Source organism: Salvelinus namaycush, chromosome 30 (genome assembly GCF_016432855.1).
Source record: "Salvelinus namaycush isolate Seneca chromosome 30, SaNama_1.0, whole genome shotgun sequence".
In the NCBI taxonomy this organism is placed as follows: domain Eukaryota; kingdom Metazoa; phylum Chordata; class Actinopteri; order Salmoniformes; family Salmonidae; genus Salvelinus; species Salvelinus namaycush.
The window spans coordinates 19915124-19927680 of NC_052336.1; the positions used below are offsets into that span (position 1 = coordinate 19915124).

At 46.0% G+C, this 12557-nt stretch overlaps 1 protein-coding gene and 1 non-coding gene across 4 annotated transcripts in view; one reads left to right on the forward strand and one right to left on the reverse strand.

Annotated features, from left to right (window-relative positions):
• LOC120024851 (CD276 antigen-like) overlaps positions 1-12557 on the reverse strand; it is an 84001-nt gene that overhangs the window by 23939 nt on the left and 47505 nt on the right. For all 3 annotated transcript variants that reach the window (XM_038969173.1, XM_038969171.1, XM_038969172.1), the window contains exon 5: positions 5013-5147. In XM_038969173.1, the coding sequence (XP_038825101.1) occupies positions 5013-5147 (135 nt within the window). The remainder of the gene's footprint in view (positions 1-5012; positions 5148-12557) is intronic.
• On the forward strand, positions 7488-7563 carry trnaa-ugc. The gene has a single exon. It is a non-coding gene; the product is annotated as a tRNA-Ala (tRNA).

A 12557-nucleotide genomic window follows, 5' to 3' on the forward strand; every position in this document is an offset into this window, starting at 1 on the left:
TTCATTTAAAATATATATGCTGCTTCTATTGTAGTGTCCAGTCCTTCATACATCACACTATTCCATTTCCGTTCCACATTCCTTCAAGTCTATTTTGGATTCGCATTTTGAAAACACCACACTCAGACAGTATGTGTATGCCCACAGGTTATAATTTCTCAGAGTGATTCATTCAAATCTCCAGCTTTTCAAGTGAGTTGTTTTCCCCCTTTCTTCGCATGGCATACCTACCTATTTCTGGATCCCTCCTCAGAATGATTATCTGGGAGGATTTCACAGGAATCCATTTGAGAAGGTCACATATTTGAGCAGCTGTCCTCCTCTAAATTCTGGTGCCAAAAGGACATTTAGTTTAAACAAACATTCACTAGAAACCTTTACGGCATTTGTGTTTTTTATGATGAAGACAGAGGGAATAGATTCACCGACCTCCTCTCTCTCTTTCTCTCTCTGTCTGTCTGTCTCCTTTTACCTCAGCACTATGACATCACTCTATAGCTCTAAAAGTTGGTTAGAAAATATGAATAATGAATGTGGAGTGTAAATGTTCTGTGAGAGACCTTGAGTCGCCTCTCCTCAGTTAACAGCCAACACTTCCTGTCCTGATGCAACAACCTCTGACACTATGGGAAGAACAGCCTCCAGGGACACTTCTACAGTACCAGGATGAACCAGGCATTTTAGAGATGCCTCTATGTCAAAGTCAAAATGGTGGCTGCCATCCACAGAGTTTGAGTGAAATCTGCTCTGGCAAGGGGAAGCGGCCATCATAAAACTCTGAGATGGATTTCAGAGTTTAGGTCCAATATTAGAAGGTTATTTAAGTGATTAGTTACATCCCAAATGCATGCAGGGATAAAAACAAGTGAGTGCAGCAGCTGGATGAAGCACCTGGAAGATCACTCCAGGGGAGTGATCTGAATCATCCATGTCCCCACGATGACCTTCATCTATCACAGAGGGCCATTCGTCCCATGTCACCTCCACATAACACACTCCACATAACACACTCCGAGGGTACGTCTGATTAAATCACACGCTCATTTAAATGTAAAATGAGCTTCAGGAATATGGTACACTGGTTCATTTACAGCATATGTTGGACATGTATGGTATACACATTCATTACGGAAGGAAGGAAGGAAGGAAGGAAGGAAGGAAGGAAGGAAGGAAGGAAGGAAGGAAGGAAGGAAGGAAGGAAGGAAGGAAGGAAGGAAGGAAGGAAGGAAGGAAGGAAGGAAGGAAGGAAGGAAGGAAGGAAGGAAGGAAGGAAGGAAGGAAGGAAAAAGGGAAGCAAGGAAAAAAAGAAGTAAGGAAGAAAGATGTGTACTGCAACAAATACTAGTATAAATTGAGCTTTCATCTCCCAGACTCCAATCCCACTTGCTGCTCTGCCCGGTTAGGATACACATCCACTGCTCCATATACATTATGACAGGGAAGAAAAATGGCTTACTCTGTTTTGGACTAGTTTTGACCCCTCTACCCTCACTACCCAGAGTTTCAGAGGAGAGCGTCAACTTCAATCTGGCTAAACCCAAGAACACCATTAAAAGATAAGACAGCCTCAATTAGGTTGCACTTTCCTGCTTCCTGCAGTTCCAACAGCTGTGAATGTGCACTTCAACACATCTCCACATCTGTATTCATACGGTATCAATTTATCTGGGTGTGCGAGTCTGCGTGCTACGTGAAGAAGTCAATGTATGTTACTCTTCAACTCGGCAAACAGGGATCCTGAAGAACTTGGAAACATCCACAGACAGGGAACAGAATGAGACTTAACCTCTCATTTAGCTGAGTGGTGCACCGCCAGTTAATCAACCCTCTCTCTCTACTACTACTGGAGTAGTAGCCTGCTCCTCCTGGTTACTGGAGAACAGGTCTGCGACCCCACAAGACCTTTTGCTCATGGTATGGAATCAGTTTTTCCCCTAGGATTCTTTTCAGCAGCTCGGTGGGGGGGGGGGGGGCAGAAAAATATATATATTATACTTTTATTTGTATGTTTTATATTTTGCAGTATATATGAAATTAATATAAGGGAAACACTGGGAATGTATTGTAATACTCTCTCTCCCTCTCCCTCTCCCTCTCCCTCTCCCTCTCTCTTTCCGTTTCATTTTGATTTCATATGTTCCATCGAGCTATAATTATTCTTGCCTGTGCGTGTGTGTCAGTTCCAGATATATTTTTAAACCCCAGGGACCAGTGCAGACACTGGCTGACCTTTATTTAAATGTCTCCTCCACTCGGAGTACATCTCATTACAGCCAGGCCACCGGCTCCCCACCATACATCTCGGCTCAAAACTTTAGTTCTCTCAGTCAGTCCCTACTCTGCCTGCAAGCCGTCCCCAGCTATTCAGTAGCGCTAATGATCAGACTCTTCTAAATTAACTTCCTGCAGAAAGACGGGGTCACAGCATCCCTCCACAGCAGCAGATAATCATATATACATACAAACACTGTCTGGGAGTTAAGATTCTGAACCAGCTGTCCAAGACACTGGCACCTCATGTTAACATGTCATCCCTGGTAACCACCACTCTCCTCCCGCTGTCATCCCTGGTAACCACCACTCTCCTCCCTCTGTCATCCCTGGTAACCACCACTCCCCCCCCCCTCTGTCATCACTGGTAACCACCACTCTCCTCCCGCTGTCATCGCTGGTAACCACCACTCTCCTCCCTCTGTCATCCCTGGTAACCACCACTCCCCCCCCCCCTCTGTCATCCCTGGTAACCACCACTCTCCTCCCCCCTCTGTCATCCCTGGTAACCACCACTCTCCTCCCGCTGTCATCCCTGGTAACCACCACTCTCCTCCCTCTGTCATCCCTGGTAACCACCACCCTCCTCCCGCTGTCATCACTGGTAACCACCACTCTCCTCCTGCTGTCATCCCTGGTAACCACCACCCTCCTCCCGCTGTCATCACTGGTAACCACCACTCTCCTCCCGCTGTCATCCCTGGTAACCACCACTCTCCTCCCTCTGTCATCCCTGGTAACCACCACCCTCCTCCCTCTGTCATCACTGGTAACCACCACTCTCTTCCAACTGTCATCCCTGGTAACCACCACTCTCCTCCTGCTGTCATCCCTGGAATCCACCACTCTCCTCCTGCTGTCATCCCTGGTAACCACCACCCTCCTCCCTCTGTCATCCCTGGTAACCACCACTCTCCTCCTGCTGTCATCCCTGGTAACCACCACTCTCCTCCCTCTGTCATCCCTGGTAACCACCACCCTCCTCCCGCTGTCATCACTGGTAACCACCACTCTCTTCCCGCTGCCATCCCTGGTAACCACCACTCTCCTCCTGCTGTCATCCCTGGTAACCACCACCCTCCTCCCGCTGTCATCACTGGTAACCACCACTCTCCTCCCGCTGTCATCCCTGGTAACCACCACTCTCCTCCCTCTGTCATCCCTGGTAACCACCACCCTCCTCCCTCTGTCATCACTGGTAACCACCACTCTCTTCCAACTGTCATCCCTGGTAACCACCACTCTCCTCCTGCTGTCATCCCTGGAATCCACCACTCTCCTCCTGCTGTCATCCCTGGTAAGCACCACTCTCCTCCCTCTGTCATCACTGGTAACCATAACTCTTCTCCCGCTGTCATCCCTGGTAACCACCACCCTCCTCCCTCTGTCATCCCTGGTAACCACCACTCTCCTCCCGCTGTCATCTCTGGTAACCCCCACTCTCCTCCCACTGTCATCCCTGGTAACCACCAGCTTCCTCCCACTGTCATCCCTGGTAACCACCACTCTCCTCCTGCTGTCATCCCTGGTAACCACCACCCTCCTCCCGCTGTCATCCCTGGTAACCACCATTCTCCTCCCGCTGTCATCCCTGGTAACCACCACTCTCCTCCTGCTGTCATCCCTGGTAACCACCACTCTCCTCCCTCTGTCATCCCTGGTGACCACCACTCTCCTCCCTCTGTCATCCCTGGTAACCACCACCCTCTTCCCTCTGTCATCACTGGTAACCACCACTCTCTTCCCGCTGTCATCCCTGGTAACCACCACCCTCCTCCCGCTGTCATCCCTGGTAACCACCACTCTCCTCCTGCTGTCATCCCTGGTAACCACCACTCTCCTCCCTCTGTCATCCCTGGTGACCACCACTCTCCTCCCTCTGTCATCCCTGGTAACCACCACCCTCCTCCCTCTGTCATCCCATGTAACCACCAGCCTCCTCCCGCTGTCATCCCTGGTAACCACCACTCTCCTCCCACTGTCATCCCTGGTAACCACCACCCTCCTCCTGCTGTCATCCCTGGTAACCACCACTCTCCTCCCGCTGTGTCTTCCACATAATCTGGCTCCAGTCATCTGCAGGCCTACTCTGTGAGGGTTTGGGGAAATCATTGGGACAGCCATTTTGCATTTGAACTAGTGTCCTCAGAAGGGTCTGAAAACAGGACGGGTCGTGTACATTATTCACCTCAATCAACTCTACACACAAAAGAACAATAAAAAAACACACCTCTATAATAATCTCTATTTTAATGTCCAGCGGTACTATATCATCAATGTTTCTCTCTCACTTTCATCACTTTCGGCTCTAATAACGTTTTCTCTAATCTTTATACTGTTATGCTTATGCAAAGACGAAAGAAAGCACCCAATCACACCCTTCTTTAACCTTGGAAGATTCATATGGGATTTTGGAAGTTGTTTCTTAAGAGGTGCCCAACGATCAACATTGAAATGGGTGTTCAAGTGTAGTCTCTGCATGTGTTTATGGAACGGCTCAGTGTGTTCTTGTGAAAAGTGTTGTTCAGAAAGACAACAGAGTGGAGCTGTTGAGACAGACTGCAGAGTTGAGTGGGTCTGCTTGATCCTCCTCACAGACAGACAGACAGACAGACAGACAGACAGACAGACAGACAGACAGACAGACAGACAGACAGACAGACAGACAGACAGACAGACAAAGAGAGAGAGAGAGAGAGACAGAGAGAGAGACAGAGAGAGAGAGACAGACAGACAGGTACCTGCTCTGTCCTCCTCACAGCTCTCCTTGATCTTCCTACGGCAGACTGCAGCCAGGGCGATGAGCAGACCCAGCAGACACACAGCCAGGCCCACCGTCACCCACAGAGCCACCGGGGGAAACACCATGTTCTGACCTGGGAGAGGGGGAGCGAGAGAGCGAGAAAGGGGGAGGGAGGAAGATACAGAAAAGGAGACAGATACAGTTAGTAGAGAGCAGGGCACTCAACATGGTCATCACCATGACTACCCCATCATCCCCACCTCTATGGCTGCCTATCACCATTCCCATAACCATCATCTCACCATCATACAGTTGAAGTCAGAAGATTACATGCACAGGTTGGAGTCATTAAAACAAATTTTTCAACCACTCCACAAATGTCTTGTTAACAAACTATAGTTTTGGCAAGTTGGTTAGGACATCTACTTGGTGCATGACACATAATTTTTCCAACAATTGGTTACAGACAGATTATTTCACTTATAATTCACTGTATCACAATTACAGTGGGTCAGAAGTTTACATACACTAAAGTTGACTGTGCCTTTAAACAGCTTGGAAAATTCCAGAAAATGATGTCATGGCTTTAGAAGCTTCTGATAGGCTAATTGACATCATTTGAGTCCATTGGAGGTGTACCTGTGGATGTATTTCAAGGTCTACCTTCAAACTCAGTGCCTCTTCGCTTGACATCATGGGAAAATCAAAAGAAATCAGCCAAGACCACGTTCATCTGTACAAACAATAGTACGCAAGTATAAACATCATGGGACCACGAAGCCGTCATACCGCTCAGGAAGGAGACACATTCTGTCTCCTAGAGATGAACGTACTTTGGTGCGAAAAGTGCAAATCAATCCCAGAACAACAGCAAAGGACCTTGTGAAGATGCTGGAGGAAACAGGCACAAAAGTATCTATATCCATAGTAAAACGAGTCCTATATCGACATAACCTGAAAGGCCGCTCAGCAAGGAAGAAGCCACTGCTCCAAAACCACCATAAAAAAGCCAAACTACGGTTTGCAACTGCACATGGGGACAAAGATTGTACTTTTTGGAGAAATGTCCTCTGGTCTGATGAAGCAAAAAATAGAACTGTTTGGCCATAATGACCATCGTTATGTTTGGAGGAAAAAGGGGGAGGCTTGCAAGCCGAAGAACACCATCCCAACTGTGAAGCATGTAGGTGGCAGCATCATGTTATGGGGGTGCTTTGCTGCAGGAGGGACTGGTGCACTTCACAAAATAGATGGCATGATGAGGCAGGAAAATGATCTGGATATATTGAAGCGGCATCAGTCAAGAAGTTAAAGCTTGGTCGCAAATGGGTCTTCCAAATGGACAATGACCACAAGCATACTTCCAAAGTTGTGGCAAAATGGCTTAAGGACAGCAAAGTCAAGGTATTGGAGTGGCCATCACAAAGCCCTGACTTCAATCCTATAGAACATTTGTGGGTAGAACTGAAAAAGCATGTGCGAGCAAGGAGACCAACAAACCTGACTCAGTTACACCAGCTCTGTCAGGAGGAATGGGCCAAAATTCACCCAACTTATTGTGGGAAGCTTGTGGAAGGCTACTCAAAACGTTTGACCCAAGTTAAACAATTTAAAGACAATGCTACCAAATACTAATTGAGTGTATGTACATTTCTGACCCACTGGGAATGTGATGAAAAAATAAAAGCTGAAATAAATCATTCTCTCTACTATTATTCGGACATTTCACATTCTTAAAATAAAGTGGTGATCCTAACTGACCTAAAAGGGAATTTTTACTAGGATTAAATGTCAGGAATTGTGAAAAACTGAGTTTAAATGTATTTGGCTGAGGTGTATGTAAACTTCCGACTTCAACTGTATGTGCCCTAACCACATCATTATTGTCACCCTATTACAGATTATCATCATCACCCTCCTTATATCATGCTTGTATCATCTGGATGTTAGGGAACATTTACTTTATTTGAAATGAACAAGATGTGGTGATTCATCGAGATCCATTTAACAAACACTTGAGTGTTAAAAACATGGCCAGATGGCAGAGATATCTCAGCAGTTGGAGTACTTTGTGTTGTCTTTTTCTACCCAACAGCCTTGGCACTGCGAAAGAGGATGTGGGCACTAGGTATCCTCACGCCTTCTGCTGCATTCACAATCTGTCATCTGGAGTAATGATGCCCAATGACATCACTCGGTTTTATCCTATTAATCATAAATAGAAATAAAATATGATGTTGTATTTGTATAATTCTGATGCTACACTGCCAGCATTTTTCTGACGGTTGTGAGGATGACTGTCTATCAGACAGCTTAGCACACAATTCACTCTAGAGAGACAATGAAATATCAAAGTGAGAGACAGCTTCTTGACAAGATAAAACCAACAAAAATCTGGCCAGCAAGACAAAGATATTGCAGACATCCGCAAATTTCCCCAGGGCATTCCAATGTAACAGAATAAAGTAGAGAAGGCCCCGTGTGGCTCAGTTGGTAGAGCATGGCGCTTGCAACGCCAGGGTTGTGGGTTCGATTCCCACGGGGGGCCAGTACAAAAAAAAGTATGAATGTATGTACTTGTAAGTCGCTCTGGATAAGAGCGTCTGCTAAATGACTTAAATGTAAATGTTAAATGTAGAGAAGGAAAACAGCTTGAGACACTAAATAGCTTTAAGGCTGGCTATAATACAAACTGGCCTCCTTCAGAGAACCCACTCTGGGAAGATAATTGTAAAAAGTCTCGAAATTGACTAGCGTTGGGATGGAGAAATGACCAAGCATCTGTAAGGACTTGGCACAGGACAGACAGAGAGGACAGAGACACACTATTGCACAGCCAAGATGGAGGTCAATAGGAAGCCTCCTTCCTATTGAGAGAGAGAGAGAGAGGGGACTTCTGCCCATTGCAGTGGATGAGGAGGGCCAGGAATGTGTCATAATGGTAGATGAGACAGGATGCAGAGAAATGGAGAGCTCTAGGGGGGGCAGTTGGGGTGGCATTCTCTGATTAAGACAGAAAAGGTTCATTTCACTGAATTTCACCTCCTATCTGTTTGTTTACCTTTATTTGGCCAAGTAAGTTGAGTGTTTGAATCAAAACATGTTTTGACAGTATGTGGCCATGAGAGCCTTCATACGTATGTGATTATTGGAACACATTATGGGAAGCAAGATTATGCTTAACCACGTAATCATAATTATGATTAACCACTTTACATGGCTATTGTATGATATGCCATGAAGAATCATAGGATATACACAATATATATGTTGGCATATATTTATATATATATGATGCGATCCTGGTGCAATATCCAATCAAAAACAATTGGTTTTCAGAGTGACTGATAATGTTTAATATAAGGGTGTTTGGGCAGACCATAATCATCATTGAAATGTGCTGGATGTGTTACTACAGATTGGCTTCTAATAAACTCTGTTCCAGCCCAAACCGATATCAACAGCAACTTGTCATATAGAGAAAGGAGAAAACCTAGATAGTCCATCTTGTCATTTTGACAAAGCAGTATATAGTTCCTTGGGCCAAACATGAGTGATGGGCTCCACTGTCTCTCTGTAGAGCTCTTTGCTCTGTGCTATTTAAAGAATAACCACTGTAACCGTGTTAATAGCAAATGCAAAGGCCAAATTACAGATGAATACTATGTAGTACCATGCTCTGCTCGCTGTACGCTCTGATTCGTGCATGAAGTGTCCACATAGAGCTATAATAAGACAGAGAAGTAATGAATGTGTGTGGCACTTTGAAGCAGAGCAGAGCTGTGCTCTCAGCTTCTCCCTCTCTCTCACCCCTCCCTCCATTCTCTCAATCCCTAAGGGCAGGCTGATCAAGACAAATGTCGTAGTCGGCTATCATTTCAGCGCTGGGGCCCCAAAGGGCTGCAGGATCATATTTTTCTTTTTCTCTTGTTTGATGATGTGATTTTGTTTTCTTCAGAAAGAGATTTGTCTCTAATGGCTCTGTTTACCTATCGTCTCTTTCCCCTCCACCCATTCCTTCTCTACTGGGGTGAGGATGGAGTGTTTTGGGCTGCCTGTCACATCATTGAACGTCTGGAGACTGCAGAGCTGCAGTAATGGGGCCACAGAGGTGCAACTTCTGGGCTCTGCACTGAACTCAACACATACAGTTTATAGAAGCAAAACACAGGTCTATTTATGTAAACATCACTTTACAGCAATTACAGTGAGATATGACTTGGAGTTTGGACCGGACTACGGCCCTTAAATATTATCAGGCAGGTCGACTTGAGTGTAGGTGTCGAAAGGAAGCCAAACAAAAAGGTAAAAATATATATTTTTATGGGAGTGAATGCAGTATGATTAAACACCACCTAGATATGGACTCTTAATGGAGGGCCTGCATGACCAAAAAATACATTTAACTCCCCATTCATTCTATAAGACACATAGGGGGCCTCACGCAGGCCAAGCTGAAGGTAAAAGCCCAGATTGGCATTCATTTTCCTGGAGCCAGAGTGCTTTAAGTTCAGCCAGTGCCTACGGTGGAATAAAGTGCTCAGTCCTGGCCTGTCGTATCAGATTGTCTCAGTTCTACATCGTCATGACAGACGAAGGATCAAAGCTGCTTTCTCTATCTGCGGGTGTCAGCTGAGTTTTACATTTACACCGGACAAAAAACACCTCCTTAACTGGGACCGAAGGAGAATAATGTCCCCTGACAGACAGACACCCCACCACAGGCTAACAGGAGCCCCAGGGCTCATTCCAGGCAGGCTGGGGAATGAGGAGGAGCATAGAGGGGGTCAATAAGCTGCCTCTTTCATTGTGAGGCTATACCAAAGGCCTGGCAGCCCTGGCCTTCAGAGCTGCTCAGGGCTGGTGTGATGTGAGAGGATCAGGGGACAGACAGTGGTTCAGTGGGGATCACAGGGAGGCAGGGTGGACTGGAGGATAGCCCTAGGGTGGAGGGACACTGAGGCCCAACCCTGCTGGAGGGTCTAGTATCCCCCATGGCCCAGAAGAAGTCAAGGCCACACTGCAGAGAGGAAGAACAGGCATGAGAGAGAGAGAGAGAGAGAGAGAGAGAGAGAGAGAGAGAGAGAGAGAGAGAGAGAGAGAGAGAGAGAGAGAGAGAGAGAGAGAGAGAGAGAGAGAGAGAGAGAGAGAGAGAGAGAGAGAGAGAGAGAGAGAGAGAGAGAGAGAGAGAGAGAGAGAGAGAGAGAGAGAGAGAGAGAGAGAGAGAGAGAGAGAGAGAGAGAGAGAGAGAGAGAGAGAGAGAGAGAGGACCCGTCTGTGCGTTTGGACAGAAAAGAAAGATAGACAGAAAGAGAGTCAGAGAGCGAGCGAGAGCGAGAAACGAGAAAGAGAGAGGTCCACAGGACTGTTAAAAAGGATTCTGCATCTCTACAATGATGAGTGATGAGTCAGTTAAAGGGGCAGGAGAAATTCATTGTGTGATTACACAGTATAACACAAGAGACAATGAAGCCGAGACGAACGCACGTAAAACTCATTGGGACAATAGACGAACGCACGTAAAACTCATTAGGACAATAGCAGCCAGTCAACCTAAATCACATTCACAACCCAGTCTGCTGTGTTCACACCTCTCTGGGAACAACAGCTCTGCAATCACCAATCAACAATCAATCAATCAACAATAAGCTGTCTGGTGATTTAAAGCTTTATTTCCTTCCCTTCGTTTAGCAGTTGTGAGATCTGGGAGGACTGTGATAGGCTGGCATTCATAATAACAACACTGAAGAAAACAAGAGGCCAGAGCAGTGTCAGAGGTCAAGGCTCAGCCAGACTAGAAGACAGACAGAGAGAAGACATGATTTCCTTTTTTCCATTTGGGGGAATAATTTAATTTAATGGCCGACTTTGCGTTTGTTTCAGACTCACACCAATTGTCACACTTCATCACGGTCAGAGAAGGTGATCAAAACATTGCCTCCGCCTACAGCATGAAAGGGCTAGCTGCTAGAGGTAGCGCTGCCTCTCTGCCGCCTGTCCTCTGACTGTCCCCGGGTGCATATCTCACAGAAAGGGAGGACAAGGAGGAGCTCACCTCACCGGGAGAGGAAAAACTTGGCAAACTGAGATGGATGAGCACAGCTTTTTGTCCTGTCAGCATCTTTGCACTGAGCATTCTCCCCCTTTTCTTGCATTTCAATGAATTGCTTTTCGGCTAGATACCACAGAGCTGTCTTATTGGCATGCAGGGAGGGTATAACCGCCTCTCTAGGACAACCCAGCTCACATTTACTTACACAATTTGTCTGACATTATTGCCCTGATTTGATGCGTGGTCTTGAGGAAAACACAAAAATATGATGTGCACGTGGGTGCATTTAAGACAGAATAGTGACTCTGCAGTTATTGGAAGAAAGTTTTCTAACCACATTTTTTTCACAGAGGAACCCATAAAAGCCATCTGGAGGTGGTGGGCGGTGTTTCATGTGTGTCTGTGCACATGTGTATGTGTATGCCTCTGTGCATGTGTGTGTGTTGTTTGTTGTGGGTGTGTGTGACTGGGCTGGGATAGGAATAAGGCCTGCATGCAGTACCATTAGCCCACTCAAAAACTCTAAGCTGTCTTTCATGCACATCAGGAAGTAGCTTGTGACCTTTCTCCTGGGATGGATGCTTGGCTCTAGGTTCCCTGCCTTTACTTCACCATTTAGCACAACGCTGCTGAGAGTTTAGAATAGTGAGTTGCAGTGGGAGGTCACCCGCTCGCCTCAATGAGTTTGACTACTGATGTGATCGATCCAGACGTGAATACCAGTCCAGTAGTTCCTCCGACCCTCCCTGCAGCCTTGCACCTCAATGGTCACGTTCCCTCGAGACAGCCTGGCATCAACATGGAATGGCTGGGTTAGGGGAACAATTGTCTGGTATTGGCTGTACTGAGCTAGACCTAGTCTCCAAGTGTAGGCAAGTCACACATATTGAGACATTGTCCCTATGGTCCTCTAGATTAACTTCTCACTAAGACACTAGTGTCTCACCCTGCATAAAGATTAACCTACAGACAGAGACAGAGCACTCACAATAATGAAAATGTACTTTCATCTCCCATCCGTTTCACTATAATTCAATACAATCTCTTTAAAAAAATCCCCCCAGATACATATCCAAAATGTCTGACTGTGCTATAAAAAATTGCTTACAAATATAAAAAATAGGGCCATAAAGAAATTCCCAATCTTATCTAGTGTCTAGTGAAAACAAACTGTCGGCATCAGAGGTTTTGGTTTAATACTCTCACAGCTAGGAATAGTTTTCAGTGTAACACATCCATATAAATACTGATTTTGGCCGTGCATTTAAACAGTGTGTGGGGAATCTAATCCTCAGGTAAATTCAGTGGGGTGATTTCAAATCTCATTCCAAGCAAGGTTAACACGATTTTCTCATCCTTAGTTTACAGTGTACCAGAATCAGACTGTATACCCAGTATGATGGCTAATTAAGCATGTTAGCATCCTAAGCATGTTTCAGACTGAGGGAGGGAGTGAATGTGTGGCGGGGGAGTTGATAAACACTAACCTAG